At 48.2% G+C, this 24,833-nt stretch overlaps 1 protein-coding gene across 1 annotated transcript in view; it reads right to left on the bottom strand.

The window, feature by feature from the left end:
* Positions 1–658: 658 nt before the first annotated feature.
* The window catches only part of ALG9 (ALG9 alpha-1,2-mannosyltransferase), a 30,186-nt gene continuing 6,011 nt past the window's right edge, over positions 659–24,833 (bottom strand). The window contains exons 9-15 of the mRNA XM_080567743.1: positions 21,299–21,421; positions 19,350–19,504; positions 17,379–17,508; positions 16,507–16,654; positions 16,063–16,192; positions 9,933–10,063; positions 659–907 (exon numbers count right to left, since the gene is read on the bottom strand). Coding sequence (XP_080423869.1) covers positions 784–907; positions 9,933–10,063; positions 16,063–16,192; positions 16,507–16,654; positions 17,379–17,508; positions 19,350–19,504; positions 21,299–21,421 — 941 coding nt within the window. The 3' untranslated portion in view covers positions 659–783. The remainder of the gene's footprint in view (positions 908–9,932; positions 10,064–16,062; positions 16,193–16,506; positions 16,655–17,378; positions 17,509–19,349; positions 19,505–21,298; positions 21,422–24,833) is intronic.

Genomic DNA, 24,833 nt, shown 5'->3' with positions numbered 1-24,833 from the left:
AAGCATGTTAGAGGTATCTTTAAAAAAATGATAAATAACAAACAAACACACTGTGTTTCATATTGTCAAATGTAACAAAAACATCCCAGTCCCACTAAAACAGACAATTAGCTCAATTCACAAGTTTGTGGTGGCTTTTTTCCCCAAAAGCACAAGTTTTTTTCTTGAAAAGATCCCCTGGACAGAGCAACTTCAGACTGTTTCTCCACGGCACACACTACTTCATTCCTCAAGTTTCAGTGCATTTCACAGTTAAGTGTCTTTCAAGTGTTTTCTTCCTTCCTTCCTTTTTGTTCCAAAAATAATAATAATAATATCTGTTGTCTGAAAAAAATCCCTAGGAGAAAGCGAGCAGAGCAGCACTTAAACAGCCACAGACCAGAGAGGCAGAGGGAGCAGAACCGGATTTTCCCAATGCCAGACTGCAACCCGGAGCAGAACCTCATCCTGCCATTCCTTTTTATTTTCCATTTTTCTCTTCTCTGGTGTAACAGATAATAACACAGGGAGCAGCACAGCTAATACGTTCGTAGGTGGCTGCTGGATTTTCAGACTGGTTCTAAACCGTTCTGTGTAGGCAGAGCAGAGACCTGACACTGAGAACTGAAAGCAGATGATGTACCCTCCTTACAGCTGGAAGCTTGCAGAGCAAAATCACTTCGTGGGAAATCTTTATTAGTGAATCTTACAAGCGCAATCTTTCAGAAAAGGAACTGAAGAATGCTTAGGTAGCTGTCCAAGAGTGTCAGCACATGCTTTTGGTTTTGTTACCCAGGTGTGCTCCTAGCCTCCCATTTTCTTCCTCGTTTGCTTCGACCTCCGGGATTTCAGGATCGTGTAGTTTGCATACCGTGTGTACCGTTCTGAGAGGAGAGGAATGTAGAATGCGCGCAGCAGCTTTGAGGACCTGAAACCAGAAAGGAAAAAGGAAATCATCCTTAGAGTGCTCATCAGCCAACACGTTCAAACCGATACAAAAGAGGCTTTGCAGAAGATCTGGCTTGGTGACTCCGTGATACAAGGGATGTCAAGGGCACAAGCATACAGAGCCCAGCCCCGTTTTCTTCTCGGTGGTGGGACCAAAGCTGGTTTGTGACAGAATCACCAGCGGGAATCACCTCCGTTCTTCAGCCTGCCCACTATCCACTCCAGTGGGATCAAGGAGGAGGGAGGTCGGGAAGGTGTTGTAATTATCAAAGAGCAGACAGCGCGGCCCCGTGGGCCTTTGGTATCCTACAGATAGGCAGGCTCCCATTCCTCAGGGCACGTCACAAAGCTGCATTTACCTCCTGCCATCTCTTTTCTACCCAATCCTGCTGGTCACCTACTCCTCCGCTCCAGCCTGAAGGGCAGACAGCCACTGACGGGTACTGGGACTCTGGAGTTTTGCTCTCGTGCTGACCTTCTGCTGAGGGTATTGAATGAACGGGGACGGACTGCCTTAAAGCCTAAGAGGCATTTTGCTGCCAGCGTTCGCTCCGTGCCCTGCTTGTGCTGGGAGCTGGCATTTCGCAGCACTTTGCAACAACGGGGCCAATGGAGTACTCAAGCAGGAGGGCTTAATGGCTGTATCAAATTAGGACCTTTTGTTTGATTGGTAATTGCTGGAGCTGTGCTAGGTGAGTACATTTTAAATGCACGCATTCTTCTACTGAGCAAAGCACTAGTAAAAGCCAGGCTTAAACGCGAAGTGGAAAAGCAATCCGATTTCCTCCATCAGCAACACCAAACCCTGCAAGATTTAAACTTTTGAGCAACGTATTGAAATCATGGCTGGACAGAGTCTGCCATCCTCGGCATTCAAGCTTATCTCCTTATCTCCTTGAGGTCAACTTGTTGGTATGTCTGCTAAGGCTCGATAGGCCACGTCTAACTCCATCTACATAAAGCTTGCAAAAGCAGCAGCAGCAGCACTCAGATCTGATCTGCAGCCCGCCAAGCGGTCAGGGATGGGATGCAGACCCAGGCTCACTGGTCACTGTAATTCTCACAGCTTTGCTGGTCACACAGCCAAGGCTCTGGACTCACAATTAGAGTCAATCTTTCAGAAGAAAGATGAATTGTGTTTTTTTCTGCTTATTGTGAGGCAGCACTGGATTTCTGTCAAAAATGCAGTCTAAAAAACAATGGCAGGAACTGCCCCTGTGAACTACATCTCCCAGGAGGCCCCCAGGGTCCTAGGACATCTTTACTGTAACGCATCTGAGAACAAGCAGCTCCTGATCTCCTGTTAAAAAACCATCCAGAAGCCTGGCACTATCTCTTTGCACTGGCACAGCACCACCTAGTACCAGGGTCCTGTTACATGAGGTGCCATACAAGCACCAGGCATTATTCCGTTGAAGTGTTCCTTCTCTAGACAAAGCGACAAAGGGAGCAGTGTCTGTCCCATGCTGGAGAGGGGAAACGGAGGCAGAAAGTACTGTCTACCTGCACAGAGGCCCAGGAACTCTGAATTCCCAAAATTCCCAAGTCCCACCTCTCCCTGTAAGAGTCTGCCTCCTTTCACCATCCAGAATCCTCTGGAAGCCTGGTTTTTGCCAAACCGTCAGCTGGTACTTTAGGATATAGGAACGGTGATCGCTGCGCTTTGTGAAGGGTCTAAATACCGTCACCGAGCTTTTTGTTCTTCACATTGGAATGCACCCAGCAAAGTTCCAAAATAAAAGAATTACTAGAAATGGGAGCTCTCTGAATTCCTGAGGTGCTAGAACTGAGAACATGTTCAAAACAATCTCTCAGTGGCAAATAACTAGGCAGAAGACGGTAATTTTAGTGCATTCTGAACAAGGAACATTTTTTGCAGCTGTCATTTCCTCGTGCCTGGAAATTGGAGGTCAGCCCTCCCTCCAGTCGCTAAAAGCAAAGGCGTCCCTTTGAAAATGAGTGCTTGCATTTCTTGCTCCAGCTCTTGTGGCTAACAACCATCATTGCTGGACTTGTTCTGGCATCTCCTCCTCTGAGCCTGACAACCCTCCACTGCTGCTCTCTGTTAATGGTGGGGTTTCGCTTCAACTCCCTTAGCAAAGAAAAAGAGGCAACCAGGTGCGTGATGCTTGGGATGCTGTTTAAAACAGGGAAAATGAAAAATAAGGAAGAAAATCAGCTTGCTGCTACCTTACAAGGAAGGGGGAAAAAACTAGCACGATTTCTCAGAGCTCAGAGTTTGTGCTTCGGCTAAAATTCAGTAACTGTGAACAGGCTCCCCAGGGAAGGAGTCACTGCACCAAGCCTGGCGGAGTTTAAGAAGCGCTTAGTCACACGGTCAGAATTTTTGGGTAGACCTTTGTGGTGCCTGGAGTTGGACTCGATGATCCTTATGGGTCCCTTCCAACTGGGGATGTTCTATGGTAGCCCCACCATACCTGCCCCACAGTGCTAAGCTCAGCCTTGGTGTTTGTTAAGCAGCAACTTCGTCACCAAAAAGAGACTCGGGACACAAGCACGAGGCCGGGCTCTCCGCTGCTGGGACCTACAGAGTTGCCGAGCCCTGGCAGCCTTGCTTCCAGCGAGAGAGTCCCGAGCAGCGGAGGCACCAGCGCTCACGAAGCCATGAGACAACTTTCAAGTCAGGCAGGGAACCTTTACCTCCTGTCACCTCCCTTCATCAGGCTCAGCAACCTTAGCCAGCAGATGGCACATGGAAGGGGCCGGGATGACAGATGCCGGTGAATATATATAATATTCCGTTTGCATTTGCTTCTAAATTTGTCCCCCAGAGACCGTGAGCCTGGAGCCTTAATCAGCACCGAGCTCACGGCAACACGTTGGTAGCAAGATGAAGTCCGTGATGGCTCCAAGGTGCGCTCACTCCCGGAACAGTGCTGCAAGGCTCTCCCAGGGCAGGCTCCAGCTCAGAGCCAGGCAGCAGGCAAATTCCCCCCAGTTCTGGCTGAAACATGGCAGGATTGGGCTTTTTTGGTTGTTTGTTTCTAGGGAAACAACTGCTGCATCACCCAGAGCACTCTCCAGGTAGGACAGAGGTGCACAGCACGCAGTGGGCCCGGCCGAACTGGAACCACGGAGGTATTTAGTGCTGAGCAGGTTCCTGTGAGCTGCCTGCTGGACTTCAGGCGAACCTACCTCAACAGCTCTGCTCTGACACCAGGGGATGCTCGTCTGGAAAGGACGCAAGGACTGAGTGAAGATGATCGTGTCACCCCTCCCAAAGAGGCTGATGAGGAATGGAAGCAGTTCGAAACATGTAATGGTGCTGGGGCTTCTTCCTAACTGCAGAGGAAGAACACCTCATACCCTGAACTTCTCACCCCAAATAATTTAGGAATAAACTTGACAAGGAAGAAGAGAAGGGAATGGCAGAAGTAATAGGCAGGAGAAAGTTGAACCTGTGCCACAAAGGCATGCCCTAGTGCCTTCTGGCTATGGGCATACGCAGGAAGTTCATGATCAAAGCTCTCCGAGAACCCATTAACATTTGTACTTCCTCTAGGTGGTAAATTTTGTACCAACTGTGCACCTAACAAGCGACCTAGCTGCTTAGAAAACAAAAGCAGGGAAGCCATTTCATGTAACGAGGGGGAAAGCACCATTAACGGGAATGAGACAGTCTCCTATCAAACCAGGGTAACGATATTCTAGCACAAGGTGACTGAATCATTAATCTTGCACTGAGAATTTACTTTTTTTTTTTTTTTTATGATGGAAAACCCAAGGGTGAGAACACAAGCGTTTGGAGCAAGCAGACGGCTCAGCCTAAAGAGCTGGAAAATATGTGCTCCTCAGCAGGGAGCTGTAATATATTTCCCCTTTTCTGTGCCAGATTTGGAGTGCTCAGCCAATATAGAATTAAATGGACCTGGACAAAGCAGCTTCCTGAGGAGCATAATTAGCTGGTGGCTTGGAGTGCTCTCTAATTCAATTAGCAGCACCATTTATCAGAGCCAGCTGAGATTTACATTTGCACTTGCTGACGTCAATGTGAGACTCGCAGCGAGTCCCAGAAGCCTCCAGTTCAGCAGGAGTGAATTGAGCTGCTGGGGTCATTTATTTTCAAAGAACAAGGGCTATAGGGTTTGGGGTTGGTTTTTTTGTTTGTTTTGTTTAAACGCTCCTTGCTCCGCAGCCGCTGAGCTGCAGACCTGAAATCTACTCTCGCTGCTCCCCTCCCAGCTCGGTTCGAAGCGACACTTCTCTTCTCTCCTCCCTTTTATTAAAAAAAGCTGCGCTTTCATAGTGCTTTTACACTTACTTCATAGGTAGCAGGGGGCACTTCCAAATCATTGTGTGGAAGCAGGTGCCGGATTTAAGACATGCGTCATTCCGCTGAGCTGGCGCGGGAGGAGGCAGGGGGAAGGCACATGCTCAGAAACGCGAGCAGCCGGGATCCTCACAGGCAGCTCCTGAGCCATCTTCACTCGCTCTGCCCCCAGAGCTGTGCGGCAGGCCCTGCGAAGAGCTCTCCCCACAGCCCCACCAGCCCGGGGATCCTTTCAGCTCACCAGTTTCCAGCACCTAACCCGTGGTTACGACCGCGTTACTGCTGCTCTCCTTCGGCCAAGCTACCCAGACCGATCGATTCCTCAAGTCTGCAAGGCAGCACTGCTTCGGTGCGCTACCCCAACAAGAACACCAAAGGGGTTTGGCTGGGATTTCCATACCTTCCCTGCCACCAGGCTTACTAGCAACTTTCTGGATTATCGAAGTACTTGTGGCAGCCCTGACACAGCCTCAGGGTATCACTGATGCCCTCAGAGAGCCCTCCAGTTGGATGGAGAAGAGCAGTGGCAACTCTCAGCCTCTTCCCTCTGTGCTCTGCAGTGCCTGGTGCTCTGCAGACCGAGCTAAGGACAGCAGCAAGCAGAGGAAGGGCTGAGGAACAGCTGCGGCCACAGACAAAGATGTACCAGGAGCACTTGCCGTACCGAGGAAGGTTTCCAACCTCACCAAAAGCACAGCAGCTAACGCCTGGCTCCGCAGGGTGAGGCAGGCCCCTGCATCTCACCCAACCGCTAGGCAGATCTGTCGTTGTCACTAGCTCATCTGCCAGCTGCCAACCTACGGCACGACTTGTTCCATTTCCCCCTGCGGGAACTGCCTGAGCCCCGTTATTTTATGCAAGTTCCAATTCAATCCCATTCAGGGAAAGAAAAAACAAAGCAAACAACGCTGCCTTATTTTAGAAGCGCTGTGACGCACTCAGCGCAAGGAGCTGGGCAGACCCGTTACGAACATTTGCCGTGGGAAATCTTAGCAAGAACGCTGCAGCAAAATTCCAATACCGGGATGCGAAACAACGCCAAGGTATTTACGTGCCACTGCTGGTATCAGACTGAAGCTCCTCAGGCTCAGTGTCAGCTGCTGGGGCTAACAAACTTTTGGTCCAGCTGGGGAACTGCGGTACAGGGAGGGTCTGAGAGTCCTGGCCACAGCCCCAGGAGCACCAGGCTCCAGCTGAGCCCCTTACTCACACATTCACCTCAGCTTTTTTCCACAGGCCAAATTTCCAGTAGGAACTGAAAAACATATGTCAGAAAGATTCCCAAGCTGGCAATCCAAAAGAGCTTTTCTGGAACTTCCCTCGGTCATGCTGTTAGGGATGGCTGGCAAAAGATGCCTCGACCTTGTCTCTAGTACCCGATTTTAAATGTGATGCCCTTAAACAACGCACTGGGTGAAAAGAGGGCGGCTTAGACCTTCCTGTGCTCCTTCCTTCTGCCCTTCATCGCTCCAGGAGTTATCTTGGCGAGCTGGGCACACCGCTAAGCATCTGCCCTGCCAGACAGGCCACAGGTCCTGGCTTCTTGTTCTTCCTCAGGAGGAAGAGGAAACATGCCAGACGAGCAGGGTGACAAGGCAGGGGACACGCTGCCAGTTCTCTCATCCCTCCGCAGCAGCGATGTCCCCGGGTGAGCCCCCCATGCCCTTCTCACTCCCGGCCGCTGGAGCCGCCCCACCTGCCGAGCGCTGGAGGCCTACTGAAGGCAGAGAGCACATCGCTGGGAGCTGCGCTGCGGGAGCCCGGGAGGTACTGGCAGCAGGGATGGAAATCAGACCCGCTGCTATGGCAACCTGGCCTCCTCCACCGCTCCCCTCTCCTCCAGCTGCGAGGTGTTGATAAGGAACAGCGCGGAGGATTGCCATGCCGCAAAAGAATAGAAAGGGAGGAAGCCGGCAGGAGGCACCAGCAGGACCTACCTGCCTCATCTCCTCTTGGAACTTGCTCCGCAAAGCCTCGTCTGTTCCAGCCACCCAGCGATGCGGCTGCAGCTTTTTTGGGAGGTCGCAGCAGCCGGAGAGATGCCCTTCCCTCCCCACCACCCCTGGATGACCCGTTCCTCGGTCTAAACTGGTGATTGCTTGCCCAGGGAGCACGCTGCGCCCTTTCCCTATCCCCGCTGCTCTGCTCTTTCAGCTCGTTGTTACCACCAGCAGCAGTTTCAGGATCTCTGTCTCCAGCTCCTCACACCGAGCTGCTGCCCCACGGTGAGATTCTCGTTTTGCTACGAGCCAAGCTCTTACTTGCAGCGGTGACAGCCACGTGCCGTCTCTGTTCTCGAGCAGACACGAAGGATCACACACGCACACATCCACTTCCCCACACCGAGCGGGTCACCAGAGGTTGGCTGCAGGCTTGCCGAGCTGCTTAGCCAGCAGAACACATGCAGCTTGGGGAAACCTGGGTTCCGTTTAGATGGTCTAAACCCCAGAATGATACATCAAGTGATTAGACAGATTTTTACTGCTTAGCTTGGGAACAAGTTCCCAGCCTGAGTCCGGCAGGAAGCCCTTGGACAGCATCCCTCCCTAGAAGCACAGGGCTGCAACACCCCTACCTCTGTGCTCAGACGGTTCCTGAGCAGCCAGCCAGATGTTTGCGCCTGGCAAGGTGCTGATTGGGCTGTAAACAGGGGAATTCTTTAATCCTACCCATTTTCCCTAATAAGAAGAGGAGGGAAAAGAAGAAAAAAACATTTTTTTTTCATAGAACAGCTCACATGGAAACAGCAGTGCAGCAGCGAAGAGCGACAAGGGCTCGGTTCAGTGCTGAGCTATGCGCTTCTCTAGGGTAACTCTCGGCACTCAGGGCAGCATTGCGGGCTGGAGAGGGGTCAGGACTGAGACGGTATCAGATGCACAAGCACCTGACAGGAAACACCCCCAGCTAAGTTAGAGATGAACAGAAAGTCCTGGCGACAGCAGAAGTTTTGAAATGCCTGCGTTCCTCCTGTGGCACGGCAGACAACTCCCAGCGAAAGCAGCAGATGCAGCGTCCTGCTGCTTCCAGAAAGACGCTGGGTTGTGTTCAGCAGGACACAGCCTCTGATGGGCTACAAAACAGATTCAGAAAGAGAGCAATGATTTATACATCGTGAGCTTTCATCAGAAGCTCAGAGGCTACGGGTGGGAGCTGAAGGAGATGTGGTGCAATAACCCAGAACGCCCCATGAGACAGACCAACTGCTTCTCTAACAAACACCAGCTAAGTACAGGAAAAATGAGCAGTAGTGGAAAGGAGCCACGGAAGACGCAGGACATCCTGGAGAAACCTGCGAGATGTAGAGCCGCAGCAGAATAATTCACTTAGCTTTCATCAGGCAGGCTGGCATGGCAGCCTAGTACCTCTGAAAGCCCCTCCAGCAAATTACATTCCCATGGCTGACCCATTTGGAACTGATTCAGTGCCTCTGACCGACTTCAAAGGACTTGAAATCGGGTCCAAACAATCAAGGTTCAGCTGTTGGGCAGAGGACAGCAAGATAAGCCAGCTTTGGAAGCATCAGAACACAGCTTCGAAGCAGAAGTGAATGTAGCTTCAGACACACAGGGGGACAGGCTCTGCAAAAGGAGCCTTCTGCGATCCTCTTGCCTCATTAAGTGTCATTGGCCATCCCGTTCTCCCTTCCTCAAGCCCTGCTCTACCACAACAGCAGGTCTCTTTGGGCAAGCAGAGTTCATGGAAAACCGTGCCAAGGAAACTTGTTTGTGTCGGCAAGCTGGCAACACCAGAGCAACCCCTGGGAAAAGCGTATTATCACTCCTTCTCTGCCCGACTGCTTTCACCAGCCCCCGCTCCCTGGAGGGGCCCGTTAGGAGGAAGTCATGAAGGTCTCGCACAGAAAACAGGAGGGCACTGAACCCTGTGTTAATTTTTGCCGGGTTGTTTGTCTTTTTTTACAGAGACTTTTCCAGTCAAGCTCTCTGTCCTGCTATGACAGCTTCATGACCCAAGCTTGAAGCGACTGAATAACATCCCTTACAGCTGAGGGTTTGGCTCTGTAGGGATGTGTTAAAAACACCCCCAGCTGGACAAACTGGATCCCACCCCGCCAGCCTGGAGGACAGGGATTTCAACCTCTGCTTCTCACAGAAATTCTCCAAATGCACGACTTACCCCGTGAGCAGCAGAACTAATGAAGAACCGCATTCTGACAGGGGGCTCTTACAGGAGTTTTCTGATGTCAAAAGACCTCAATGACTTCTCACTCACTGAGTCTGCCTCCTGCCTGCCAGCTTTCACAGATCTTGTAAGGCAGTCTCAAAGACTCTTACACCTGCCTATCGAATTTGGCTGAAACGACAGCAGATTCACAGGTCCGCTGGGAGGAGAAGGCCTGCACCTTATTATATTATATATATATAATATATATATTATATTATATATAAAGGGAAAACAAAACCCGCTACATCAGCAAGAAATGCATAGGGAAGACTCCTTTTAAAAATAATCCTTGCTCCTCGCCCTTCCCAGCTTGCTTAACACTCTAAAGCCACCCAGGTAATTAATGCTCTGCGTGCAAGTTTGACAAAGGTTCCACTGTAACCAGCAAGCTGCCTCTACTGGAGAGGGGATTTCACGCTGGCATTTGCTAATGTGTCTCTCCTCTACAGTTGTAAGCAAATAATTGCAAAAAAAACATTAGTTGACAGATCTGCCAGCCTTTCTCATTCCTTCTCAAACACGGGAAACATACCTGGAAGCATCTAGGAATGGCTTGTAGGCAATGGTCACCCACTCTTCTTTGTTCAAGGAATACCTCGGCTCCCTCGGGGTTTCAGCTGCTGTGTCCAAGTCCACCAGGTAGTGGCATTTGGAAATGTCAACCTGCAGAAAGAAAAAGATGCTTGTTTATTTCCTGTAGGCTTCTGGTTGCCTGTGCCTATTTACACAAGCTGTCACTTATCTATGACAAGGGGTTTGTAATCCTAGCAACAGGGAAAAGGCTTTTTGCAGGATACATAGTAAAATATTTGTGATGTTTTCAAGTGAAACCCTTATGCAGGAATAAAAGCTATCACTGCTGCCCTGGTCACAGGAGGGAAGTCCTGGGCTGCCTGCGTGAGGAAGTACCACTGCCAGCTCTCTTACCGAACAACTGTCAACTCACAGGGGGGGAATTTGAGGCGGTAGAACCAATTCTGCCGGTATTTTGCCTTGTGGTTCTCTAAAAAGCTCTTAAAAACTTCTTACAATGCTGACTCCACAAGGTCCCCAGGCAGAAGACTTCACTATCTTTATTGTTAGAAAGCTTTCCTGATGCCTAAACTGAATTTTTTCTTTTCTTAGTTTTTGCCTGTCCCTGCTTGTTTTACACCATGAACAAGGGAATGTTTTTTTGCAGTTCTTTTTACATACTTGAGCTCTGTTATCTGAAAACGGCTCGTCTGCTCTGCAGCCCTCTTTTACTCACTCTTCCTTCTATAGGCATGTTTCCTACCCGCGGGGTCATTCTTGTGGGCCTGCTCTGAAATGTCTTCCGCTAGTCACATCTACCCTGACTGCGAACTGGGAGGCAACACGCTAACGACGTTCTATAGCGAGCAGCAAAACACGAGTCACACAACACGCTCCTCTGCAAACGCCCTAACCCATGGCTTTCCTGGGTCGTACGCAGCCAGTGTTTTTACGATCAGATGCACCCGTTTCCAGAGCATTTAGCTCAGAGCACATATAAACCAGTAGGGGTTACCCAAAAACCGATCACACGAGCTCCACAACCAGTTAACTCCACAACCCTCACTGTCCTCGTCTTGTCATCTCCTGGCAGGGCTTGAGCAGAATCGTGGAAAGCCAGCAGCTCTGGCAGAGCAAGCCTGTTGCCTGGCACAAGTCTTGCTGGGCTTGGTGCACGAATAACCTGGGCTGTAGCAGCAGTGACCCTCGGCGCCTCCCGCAGCAGATGAACGTCACACTGCACCTCTTGGACCTCGCCGGTCAGTATCAGTGCAGTCATGCCTTTATCAGCCGCCCGTGACGCAAGGAACTGCTTTGCCCTGACCAAAGTGTTTGGTAACGCTCGGTCAAGTTATGAAAACGTAGTCGAGGAAGCAACAACACAGCAACGAGCTGTGTGTGACCTCGCAGTTAAACAGGCTGTGGGCATTGTCCTCAGGAGACTCGCATTGTGCAATCTGCTCCTTCCTGCAGGGGAAGAGCGCTCTTGGATACGAGCAGGCTGCCCTACTCGTTTATTTGGGGCTATGGCCCTCCTAGCTCACAGCCCACTCTTCCTGCCCTGTTCCCCCCACCCCTTACATCTTCCCCTACAGACATACACGCGAGCTGCTGAGAGGAACACCAACTCTCAGCTACAGAGCAGAGCTGAGCTCCTATCAGGACAAATTTCCCTTTAACAACCACCAGATGTGAGAGAAGCTTCACAAAAGGCAGCTCAACAAGAAGCTCCGTCGTCTAGAAACCCCTGCATTAAGCATGAAAGATCCAGAGGGCAGGACAGGTGTGTGAACAAGGCCTGATATCCTCCCTCTTGAAGACCTAGCCATCTTCAAGTGACACCCCAAGTCATTTTCGAGAGCAAGCAAGCACTCCAGAGACTCAGGTACAGCAGCAAGGCCGAGCTTTCCCTGGCATAGGGACTTTTAGCCACTAAAAGCATGTTCCACCAGCTCCTGCCCCTGCACTCGGCTGTTTTGCTGGCAGGAGGTTTTGTCAGCCAAGGGTCGCACATTCTCACATCTGGCACTGGCTGAGTTTTCTGGCAAAAGCTTGCAGCGCCGACCTCAGGGGCACTAGAAATCAACAGGACCGATGCTTGCAACTTATGCCCTCGTTCCACTTCCAATCGGATTCATCTGGACGTCCTCTCTCAAACGTTTCTTTCTGCGAACTGAGAACACCGAGAACCCTTGGATGCTTTTTTTGGTCTGCGATCCCTCCTCGCAGCACGCCAGTACTCCCAACTGCCAAAGGGGACTGACAGCTCCCACTTCTGCCACTGGTACGTTATTAAGCGTCGAACATTAAAATGTAGTGGTGTTTTGAAATTTCTGGGAAAAGGCACCAGTGAAGTACAGTACATCCTAGTAATTACTGGTTGTGCCCTTCAGTAAACTGGATATTTCCATTTGGCAGACATTAAGGAACTCGAACACGTACATTTAGATATTGAAAAAGACATAACCAAAGCCTTTCCTCAGGTTACGTGCAACAGAAGACAGAGCACAATTTTTGATTAATAAATAATTGCAACCTAACAATAGTCTCATTAGCTGCGCTGGTGTTTCATCCCCGTGGAATGCAAAGGAGAGATGAAAGACTTAACGTGGGCATTTCGGAAAAATACCGAGTTCTCAACCGCAGTACCTCAGTTTCCAGCTGCCCCCAATCCCTGCAGCCAGGGGGACAGAGATAGCGGAGTGCCAGGCAGCTCTGTGCCACCTCATCCCGGTCCCATCAGATCAGCAAACAACAAGGACATTGGCAAGCAACTGAAAGGTACGGCCAGCCTCCTCCCGAACACCCTGCTGCTGCCAAGCCTGTGTTTGAACTCCCAACTGCACCAACAAGAAGACGGCTGCACACTTGTAACGTGCCTCCTCTCCACCCCCAGGCATAAACGAGGAGACCTTTCACTGAGCAATCCATTGATTTTCTGGAGAATTCAGGAGACTGAGCAACCTGTAAATATATTTTTTTGCTAGGCTACGAATTTTCATCATGCATCTTAGCGTAAACCGGTTCTAAGGCTGTTTGTGTTTTGTTTTTCCCTGAAGACAGCAACAGAAATACAGTTGTGCTCAATTATTGCCTAACAACGGGCTCCATGGTCCCAGCATCACACGGCATCACCATCGGATCCTGCCAGCAGTGCACAGAGAATTGCTCAGCGGGTTACACAAACTCTTGGGCCTTGGTTCCTTCCGCAGGGGCTCTGCACAGCCTGTAGATTGCAACCTCACCTTTTCCCAGGCACAGGATCATCAATGCTCAGGCTATGGGGAAGTTCTGGCAAGACCACATCACTGGCGTTTGTAAAAGGACAGCCTGCTCCAGATTTATTTCTTCTGCGAACAGTCTGAGCAACGGGCTGGTGGAAGGGGAAGACTAAGGACTCCGATAAGGTCCCTTAAGACGCACATCAAAGGCCGCCGCTACCCACGTTACGTTAAACGCAGGCAGCTGAAACGAACCAAACATTCTCCAGGATGACCACGTCTTATTTTGTCTTATTCCCTCAAACTCTTCCTTTCAGGATCCCACACTTCAGTTCACTCTGCAAACTTCCTTAGACGTGCTTGCATTCACTCTTCTGAAGCAACTTTGGGGTTTATTATTACAATTTAAAGGCTGAAAACAATTTAATTAAGTGGATACCAGATGGCTCCGTGGCATCACAACTGAGCAGCAGATGAAGTTACACCATGGGAAACTTACACCAAGGAAAATATTGAATCCACTTCTTGCACTGTATCAGAACATTCCAGGCCCTGAGAGAGGTTCTGGCTCATTAGCAAAGGCTCCCAAACCACTAACCAAGTTTTTCCTGTAAGTTATGTAGAATCTCTTGGAGAAAAAAGTAGCTGCCTCCAGCTCTAAGATTAATCTCACTTCTTCCGCTCTACATTCTCCCCTTAAAAGGGCCGGCACCTCCGATGCTTAGGAATTATCTGACAGGTGAAAGATTTCCTTTCTACCACTGCAAGAGGAATACAGTACAGGAGGGGACGACATAATGCAGAGATGAAGCTGAGGGCACAGCCTGTTGCTGTACGTCTGTCACTGGTGTCTGGGTAGGAGTTAGCTGGCCACAATGAGCAAAGACAGGAGCTTGCCTGGTTTAGTTAAACTGTTTTGTTTTTTTAGTTAAACTGCCTGGAAAGTTAAACTGTTTTGAGCAGAAAGATGTTCTACTGAAAATGCTCTAATAAAAAAATAGACAGCCAAGCTTCAGGTGGTTCCTGCAGCTCAAAACAGAGGCAAAAGGAATTAGAAAAGAAGCAAAATCAAAGTGGTTTAAAAAAAAAAAACACCTTCCTCAAGTGAGGAAGTTTTAACCATTTCAGCTGTTAAACCTAAATCTACTGTCCCTGCTTGGATGCCTTAAGAAATAAAACTCCTCCTTAGCAGTTTGAGAGACAGATCCATCTCCCCGGTAGCACAAGTACAAGCTTAGTGCTGTTCAATGTGATTCAGGAAGGAAGGATTGCAAAAACAAGAAGGCCAGATGACTTTTGCCCCCCAGTGTCCCACCGCAACAGAAACACTCCGATTTACTCCAGTTTTCGAGCAGGGCAGTGATAGATGCTTACAGCTGAAACGCCGAGACAAGCCTCATTTCTGCAAACACTCATTGGTTTTAAGCTGTCCATGGCTCTGACGATTCTTTTGAACCATTTTCTCCCCTTTAAGGGGCCAGCAGACTCACGCTGTTTGTATTTGTTTGCTATGACGGTCCTTTCCAGTGCCTACTCACTTTTTTTTCTTAATGTGGGTATGCTTGCAGTCCTTAAAAGCTCCTTTAAACTTGAGGAAAGATCTTGTTTTCTTGGTATTAACAGCTCAGAAGCAAAAGTTTTAAAACTCTGTTTAAAATTCACATGAAGCAGCCAATTTCTAAACATGTCCCGGGCCCTTTCGCTTGCATGAGAAGTAACAAAAATTGTTGGGTGACATTAAGGAGCAGCCATGAAACAAAAGTGTGTTTTGTTCTATTAGTCACAGGCTCTGCGCCAGCCAGCTGTCTGTGCTAAAAATACGCCACAGTTGAAGATTTCGTAAATGAAATGCACTGCGGCAGACAGCGGCTCTCAGGTGGGAACACGCCTCCTTCCCACTTCCAATAACTACACAACGGCGCTCCAAGGAAGAGAGCTTTCACTCAGCACGTTGATCTCGGCTTTTACCCACACAGTTGGCTCCCGTCTTGGAGTGCTGCCTTCCAGCCACATCTCTGAGGAGATCGCAAGCGCTCATAAAATGCTTAACAGGCCAAAAATATGAAAAACTTAATAAAAAAAAGTGCTCGTCCATTGTCTTCAGCCAGGATCCACCCTCTCAGGTAAAGCAGAGACCTGATGCACTGCACACGAGCGCTTCCTGGACTCTAGTGGACAAAGCACAGCTCTCCGCCAGGTGGGGAGAGGATGAAGAAAGGACCACGCATACACTGGCAGTTCCCCTCATTCACCCTCGAGGCAAAAAAGGGAAGGATAACTAAATACCTAATATTTCCTGTACCGCAAAGAACATTTAGCACGCCACTAAGATTTAAGCTGCTAAATAATTTCAGAGAAATGAGCTAACAATAATTTGATAAATACTCATATGCATGTGCCATTTTTGTTTAGATAATGCAAGAAAAAGTTGTAACAAGTCGGTAACACCAGTATCCATCAATGGCTTCCCATTGAAATCACCGATGCAGTTGTTCCTGTGATTTCCAAATTAAGTTCCTCCTCCTCTGTTGTAAATGATGAATATATTTTAAAAGAAAAGTACTAAGGAAGCGTCAATCCCTGCTCAGTGACAAACATCTTCTGTTGGGGACTTCAAACTACTCATTCATTTCACTTTCCTGTAATCGCAGTAACATTATAACAGGCCCCAAACTGCAGTAACTAGAACATATTACTTCTCTTTTTTTTTTTCACCTCTTCAGATGAAAAATAGAGAGATGAAGTACAAACAGAAAGCAGACTCACACAACCGGGGAACTTCCCAAGTGCTGCAGAGAGCCCATTTTTGTTCTGTAACGGTACTGACATGGGACACAAAATGGGGAGATCCAACCACAGTTCTAGGCACTGTATTAATATAAATGGTACAGTAAGGTAAGGGAAATGAAACAGGAATGTCGTCCTTACGTATCGAGATGGCTCTTCCTTGTTCTGGTCGTTCATGTCAGTGGGAATGATCCGTGTGGCCATTGGTCCCTTGGCAAAGGGTTTTGGTAACTGGCCCCTGAACTCCGACAGGATAAACTGGAGCTGCCAACTGCAGAGAACAGCGTCAGAAAGCGCGGCAGGGAACTGCAGGAGCTAGTAACAGTTTGCATGGAGAAAACCAAAAGCATAACCCAGGACATTTCATTCCTGAGGGCAGACAGCACTGCTAGGACAGTCACCCTGTAGATTTACACTACTTTGTGACCAACAATCTGTTGACACCAAACTTGTACATTGTTTGTTTTGGATATGCTGGTGACAAACATACGAGGTCTTGAAGGTTACTCCCATAAATCCTTCTCATGTGAAGTGCCCCTCCCTACGGAGCTCAGCAAATCGTATCTTTTACGTTAAACGACTTACTTTTCTGGCAAGAGAAAGCTGCTTGGAAATCTGTGCCATTCCTTTCCCACGCAGACGTTAACTGGTCTCCCCTCTGGCACAGTGTGAATACTCGGGTCAGTGGCAATCCTGTGAAATTCTGGATACAGGTCCAGAGGCCCATGGTAGCCTACAGAAGGCAGGAATTTGTAAATAAGACTGAAGAAATGGACAATTTTTAATGACTTCTTTGGAAAGACTATAAATAAATATTTGTATATATATTTTTAATTGGTAACTGAATGAAGAAAATAATTTGTCTAGGCTGAGAAGTGGCTGGACTTCAAAGCTCCCCAACATGCTAGAGGTGTTTGCACCATGACACCTTTATTCCCATTCTCCTCTCCTGACTGTCAGTGGCTACTATCAAGCAAAAAGCACTGCTGCTAACTAACTTTGATGCGGTGGGAAGGCTTGCTGCATGGCTGTGAGCCAAGGAAGCACTTAAGGATCACAGCCTTACTTAATCCATCTTCATTAAGGATAAATGCACCCAATTACAAGTTTTACACGCGAAAATGTTTGTTTCAAGTGGGATCATACATTTGCAAGTTGTAAGTATCTGCCTAAATACGAGTCTAGGTACACATTTTACATCGTTTAGTTGTACTAGGTGAAGGGCAACAGATTTTTAACTGATTAATTCTAGTTATACATACATACATACACGTTCACATTCATTAATGGTGACACCATTAGAATTTATTCCTTTTCCTGCAACAATGGCACCCAAACATTCAGGATTGCCATATTTTTCCTGTGCTGGTACAGTCAAAGCAGCACAACCCTGGCAGACCTTAAGGCCTGCCAAGACCGATGCCCGAGAAACCACAGAACCAGTCTAAAATACCCACCTCTGAATAAGGCAACTGAGCGTGACAGTGACAAAAGGCCAAAGAGAAAAACAGTCCCCAGAGCCAACCAGTTGGAGGAGACTGTGTAGTGCTCCAGGCGGTAGCGCTGGAATACGAAGTGGTAACACTTCTGCGGAAGGAAAAAAGAGTCGATATAAAGTTACTCAAACTCTGAGATGTTTTATCAGAATCATGTTTTTCACAAGGATGTTAAAGCAGTGCATGTATCTCCCACCAGTTCTTTGGTCTGTGACTTCACTTTTTCATTCAGACCCATAAAAATACACAGAAACCCTCATGGTGCAGCCACATTTCTTACCCCTTAATCTTTTCAGCTCTCTGCCCTAGGAAGGCCTCTGGTCGAGCTGTGAAGTGCCCTCTGCCAGGGCTCCAGCTTGGTTGTTCCCAGGTGAACCAACAGCAAGCGTCCCTTTCAGAAGCTTCCCGTGGGATTCCCTACACAGGCTGCTCCCATTTTTAACGGTGGATTGACTTCCCCGGTAAAGGAGCGTGCCCCACCTGCACAAACTACAGCTTTGGAGTGGACAGAAGAACACAACAGCGCATCCTACAGACACCCTTAAACGCACGCAGCTCTGGAACAGCCCTTTAGGATTTTCTAATTTAAAAGCCTTCCTAGAAAAAGCCAGGAGGAACTGCACTGAATACTTGGCTCGGTCCCTTCCTCCTGCTCTGCCTTGCTGCAGGAATCGTTACTCTCTTCCTGTCCTAACCTGGTTTCTGCTCCTCTTGTCTTGTTTGCATTTTTCTCGTAATAGCCAAATCCGCATGGTTTGGAGGAGCAGATTCTCTGACAAGCTTGCACTACTAGAGGAAATTCGATTAAATTCTCGGCTAGATACTGAATACTGGACAAAATGTCAAACTTAAAATATGAATTACAGAAACACACACTAGAGTTTTCTAAAGCCATGGGTGACAAATGTCCTAAGCTGTTGCCCTCCGATCAATCTTCTGACAGCACACAGTAATTCTCAGTCAGAGACAAAACTGCTGACATGATGGAGCTCGATCCTTTAACAAACACAAGGGCTCAAACTCCTCTGGGTGTTCCAGCCTAGCTCTGCAAAGCATCAACAACACTGGGAGATCAACAGCCAGGACAGCAACTAGCTGGGGGGGGCGGGGGGGGGTGGGGAGTGCTTGAGGGATGCTGGGGACACCAGCAGGGAGCTCAGGACAGGAACAGCCAGCAGTGGGGCATAGCAGGACAGACGGGTAATGGCAGAACGAGGCAGAACAGCTGCAGTGGGCTCCAGCAGGGACAAGTGACTGCATTGCTGTGCCTCTTTCGCAGAGGACAGACGTAATTTTGATATAAACCTTCCCAAAGCTCAATTTGGAACGCTTTACTCTATGAAGCATTGCAATTGGTTTTTACTTTTGGCTCTTCAAATGCCCAAAACAATTTCCTGATGCCTAAACAAGATTAGTTTTTCGAATCAGTGAAGATTCCTACCAGGATACAAAAAATAAAACACAAACATTTCCTATACACACTCACATTCCTATCCCTTAAATCTTGTTTTACAGCAGACGAAGAAGCCACAAAGCTATAAGCAAGTTACTAATGCTTGTGACAGCTCTCAGATGTTGCGTCGGTGCTGCAACATCACAAGAGTTCCTCAGCAGCAGCTCCCCCATGGAGAATGGTAGGATTCAAAGTCACCGCGAAATAATTAGTTAAGGAAATATTCTCGACTGCTTACCACTCGATATAATCCCAGACAATGATTTTAATAGTCCAGACAGGTTATTAAGAAGTCTGGACTGAAGGCCAAGATTATTGGATTAGCTCATGCTGTATAATGCTCGGGGAAGGAAGTCCCAAATATTTTTGCTGTTACATCAATTTACAGCTTTGGGAAGCGACGTTAAAGAAGCGAGCCAGCAGCTTCCTAAAGGTATGAGCTCACTGAAAGTACTAAACCCCACAATCCACAAACTTACCTGAAGAGCAGACAGAGCTACAGCACTGCAGAGACATATGAGGGGATAGATGGGAAAGAGAAACCTCTCTTCTTTGTGGGGCTGACTGAAGAAAATGACGATCCAGATGTACATAGGAGCTAGCGTCAGCCAGTAGGGACGGCCCAGATTCTGAACTGAAAGAAACACACACTCAGCAGAGCAGCAATGTTACCAAGAGTTTATCCTACTCCTCCTCTTGCACACACCCACCAGGTGCATTATCACGTCTCACATTCCCAAGCCCGTTCTCCAGACACAAACGGGTCACGTTCTGAGCAGCGGTGTTGCTACAACCCAGGTAACGCGCCCACTCACTATAGGATTTTGCTCAGAGAATTTTCATAGGTTCCCACGACACCAAAAATTTCAACCGACTTCAAAACACAGAGAACAAGTGATCGGGCTGCTGAACCCAAAGTGACCAAATCCATCCAGAACTGGCACGTCTAAACAGGTAGTCCGAAGTTCTGGATTTCCCACTGTGCAGCGTGCTGCACAACACAGATTAGGAAGACTCGCCTCTGGACCTATCCCTTCCTTGAAAATGGTTGTTTGGCAACTGGCGTTTCCACAGCCTTCGTTGCTTCATTACAAAAATAACAGCACAAGAGGTCTCTCAGGCACCTTCTGCTCAGCACAGGAAATAACCGATTCAAAAATAACAACAATTACCCTGAATTTTAGTCACGCTGCAGAGGGTTCCACAGTGCCTGACAATTTTCAATCCCTTTTCTGCCCCCTTGCTACTCCCAACAGCAGAGTTAAACAATTAAGCTAACGGCATTTCGCAGACAATACGAGCAATGCACTCAGCAGAGTGGCTCCTGCTGTTAAGAACAAGAACACCAAGCGAACAGCAGGAAATCTTGCATTTACGGGATCTCCTACTGAGCTTTTACTGGTTTCTGACAGTACGTCAGTCGTATCCGAAGAACAGATATCAGCAAATACCCATCAACGTACGTTTTCAGCAAGGCTTATGATATTATTGTTTCTTGTATTCAGTAAAATTCAGAGAGTAGAGCCCTGACTGGACTGATGAATCTGGAGAGTGCAGCTGACACTTAATGAAACTTCCTTACACAACAGCAAAGGAACATCCACACTTTCAACACATCTTCTCTACAGCCACTTGCAGACATCACATAGTCAGACTGAGATCATTTTAATCAGGACAAAGCCCCATATGAAGCAAGGAATATTCTAGCTCCTCCTGTCTCTACCCTCAGTAGAGAGGACTCAGTTGTGCAAGTTGCAGAGCACAGAAGAGCCCAGGTCCAATCCCTACGTTGGCAGCAGCACAGAGCAGAGAATGCATTTGTGCAGGCTCAACCCCAGCAATGAAAAAGCCTAAAACCAGCCCTGTTCTCCCAAACTATCGCAGTAAACATCCTGGCAGTGACATAAAAACGTAACAGTGGAAGCCGGCAGCCAAGGCTGCCATTTCCTGCTGCGGGTGAGATGGAAACAGCCATGGGTACGTGGTTCCTCCTCACCTTACAGTTCTGACAGGGCTACTGCTAACGCGTTTGTATTTCTGGCTGAGGGTTTCGTATACTGTACAACTTGTTAAGCTCACTCTGTGTGTGGACAGCTTAGCCTTCACAACACAATGTTCTTCTTGAGGTGAAGGCAGGGAACACAGGAATCGCCCTTAAAGGGAAAAGACACATTCCTGCCCTTTTGCAGACAGCACAGTAGATACATCTCACTGCCTCCTCTTTCTACACAGTAATTCCACTGTGTGGTTAACACTGAACTGAGTAATGAGCTCTAGGAACTGCGCTATTATTCCAAAAACTTTCCCTGAGCCTGGTTTCACTTCCAATAAAGGCAAGCTGCTCTTTGGCAGACAAGCTCTCCCTTTACTAACAAGGTTTGCGATCTGGGCTCTCTGTGCTCAGCTCTCACAGCTATCCTGCACTCACCATGAAACTTCTGAAGCAGGCACTCCATGAGATAAGTCAGCGGCAGCACAAGCAGCGCCAAAATAAATGCCACGTTGAAATTCAGAAAGCCATTGATGAAATAGAAGGACCAGGGTTCGGTACCTGAAGGGAGAAAAAGGAAAAAGTTTTTGAACATAAGGATATTTGAGATCTGGATGTCAGAGCAGCTTCATTCCTCCTCTGCCTGACACAGACAAAGAACCAGCAGCAGACATCAACTCTCCCCACTGCAAGCATATTGAAGCCAAGGAATGGAAAGGGTATGGACAGATCACTGGATCATTGTCTTTTCTTAAAGTATTTTTCTCTTTTGTTTTCATTGGGTCACAGTAAACTTCACATCTGCTGCTCACGTATCAAAGGCAACTCTAACAGTCAGCCTTGTCCAGCAAGAGGTTCTGCAACACCCAACTCACCCTTGCATTAAGAGCCGCCGCAGAAAGAAGAGGCTGTAACCCCTAAAGCCAGGAAATTCTCCTCCAAATTCATTCTCATTGCAACGAAGCAACAGATACAACACAAAGCCACGTAATGTTAACAAGAGATGATTGTCATTCTGAAGTGGTGATGTATACTCCGTGGCAGCAGAAACAGAAAATGGCAGAAGAGCTCACACTCACACTTCACCCCAAAGACTCTGCCGCTACCGTTCACCCAGACGCCAGTTTTGGTACCTCCTCAGTGTCAACACCACTTAAAATTTCCCTGTTTCAATATGTTCTTACAGCACCACTTTTAACAGGAGCAAGCCAACTCCACCTCCTGATATTACATACTTGGGTATTGGTTGCAAGCTTCGAAGGATGCAAACTGACAAATTCCAGTCCAGCTGTCATTTATTTGGACTTTTAATTCCCGACGCTTAAAATCCTGAACAATAAGGAACGCCAGTTCCTCTCTGCACGTTTGCCACTTTCTCAGTGCGATTAGCTCAATCAGTCAGCAAATGACATGCGGGGGCTTTAATCACTGCACTGTTGTGACATGTGTCACATGCCACAGCAATTTCCTGCAATCAGAGCCACTTAAAAAGGGTCCATGTTGAAATTAATCAGACAACTGAAAAGCAGCAAGGAAAACCCAAAACCTCAGCAGCTCCTACGGTTAAATATGATTAGAAGCTGCACTAGTAATGTCAGGAACACGTAGCTGGAGTTACTAAAGCAAAGTCCAAGCAACTTGTGTTTGTTTACAAAACATTTAGTTGTTAGCACTGAAAGCAAATTGCAATTACAGGTTCAGGTTTTGGGAAGTAAGGGTCCTTAAGGGAACAACAACAAAAAAAACACAACAAAAAACATCTTTCTCTCTCCACCTGCCTCATAATTCTTTCTAGTCCCACAGGAGTACAATCCTCAGTCTGGAAGTCTGAATATAGGATACAGGAGACTGAAAGATGGGGTCAAGCACTGGACACGAACTGAAGCATGTTTCCCTCCTTAGAAATCAGGGCTGCTGAGCGGGACGTCTGTGGAGGGAAATCCTGAGGCACTCTGGGTTATCACGCTGTAAATCTTCCAGTGGACACCTACAAGTGTGTATGAAGAGGGCTTGGTTTTATTTCCTCAGCCCCGGCACCTCCAGATTCTCTTCTGAGACAACACAACAGGTTTCTAAGGACTTACAGAAGGGTTAACACTGACTAGGCCACACTAGTAACAAGTTCTGTAGAGCACCAAGGTCTCTCCCTATGAAAACAAACGTGCTAGATGTGGGTACCACAGCCTGCTTCCCTACTCCCACTGCAAGCTATGGCTGCTTTAACACAGAAGATTTCAGCATGAGAAAGCAGCTCTCTTAAACTGATACAAACTGTTACCCACCAGCGTCTTCAGGCTACGGGTAAGCTGCACAGCACAGACAAGCCCCAGACCTTCAAAGAACAGATTGATGCTTCCACAGCATCGCCTGCAGACCACGGCAGAAGATTTAGCTTCCTGTCAGCACCCCGCATGCCAGAGCTGGGCAGACACGGGCTGCAGGAGATGCTGATGAAGCCATTCGGGAGACCCTGCCTCAGCCACAGCTCACGGTACTACGGTTCCACGGGGAGAACAACTGGAAGCAGTGCCAGACGCTGAGCCAGAAATTGTTCTGAACTTCGTGCTCTGCCCCAGGCTTCAGGAGCACTTCTGGATATCGAACTACAGAGAAGTTGCTAGAGCTTAACACGCTACCATGCTGCGGCTTCATCCCGGCGATGGTGAGGCTGCTTCAGGACAAAGCAGGGGTGTTCCGGAACGGGCTCCAGCTATGGTGGCCCCCATCTCGTGTCTGTCACAGGCTGAAAGCCTGCATACAGCCCAGCATTGTAGCTCAGCTGTTAAGCAGTAATTAAGTCACAATAATTTGATCATGAGTCACAGCCCTCATTCTAAGCAAGACTGATTCAGTCCTAGCATAACAAACAGTCTTCTTTCAGCGTTTCATTTATTTTCCTTCTGTTTAAGAACCAGGACTCAACAGAGCGAGGTGTCACACAAACAGCCCCAGCACATTTCACCTGAGCTGAACAAAACTTCCCCGAGTGCAATCACAAGGCAAGCCAGAGCCAAGCTCTGATCTCCGGAAGCGGGGGAAAGCCTTTGCTGTGAATCGAGTGTTTTTGAGACCCACGCACACAAAAACACCCCAAGGCCTCAGAATCAGACTTAGGGATATCTGCTTAGCAGCTCCTTTCCCTCGGCTATAGAAGCCTAATAATCACCCCTGGGAATTGTTTATTGCATAGACTACATTAATCCAGAAGGGACACAGTGCTGAAGGAAGAAAACACCAATAGCCTTTTCTTCAGGACTCCAGTCTGCATGCAAACCGCAAAACTAGAAATAAAAAAATACCGTGGTGCTTACGCTGAAGATGATACAGGCTGATTATTCTGCAACCTCCAGCAGCTTTTGCTCCAATCATGTGAAAGTTGGGAAATCCCTGTTCCAAAGCCAAAAGGCACTGGCCAGCCTTTCATCTCCCCTCGCAGCGTTATTCTCCCCAAGCGTTTTGAAGCTCTCCAAACACACGCTGTTGTCCTGGCCACACTGCATTAAAGAGCAGTTTCAAGCAGGCTCTTTTTCTAGCCTGAGGATGTTATATGAATGTCACTATGAATAAAACACTTCAGAATAGATTGGTCCCTGGAGGCTGCTGGAAACAACTCATGCACCAGTGTGGAAAAGGTCAGGCATGAGCCCATGCCAAAACCCATCAGAAACAGAGCCTGGAGTTTCCATTACAGAAAATTCACAGCAACAGACTTCAGAGCCTTCCTGCAGAGATGAAGGACCACGGCAAAGCAGCTGTTGTCATCTTGTGCCATAGCACAAGGAACGATTCACCACTCAGCACCACCCAAAACAGCCCTTCAAATGAACCACCAAATATGGCCTGCGGGGCACGGCCAGAAAGCCTCGCCACTAACCGCAGCTCAGTTCCTCCCAGAATACCTTGATGGGGCTGAAAAAACACGACAGACGTTGCAGAGACCTTGCACCCTAAGCTCCCTGAAGTCTCCACCAGT

Source organism: Anser brachyrhynchus (genome assembly GCF_964034855.1).
Source record: "Anser brachyrhynchus genome assembly, chromosome: 25".
Lineage (NCBI taxonomy): Eukaryota > Metazoa > Chordata > Aves > Anseriformes > Anatidae > Anser > Anser brachyrhynchus.
Note: the sequence above shows the minus strand (reverse complement) of the source record. Positions and strands in the feature narration are given on the sequence as shown.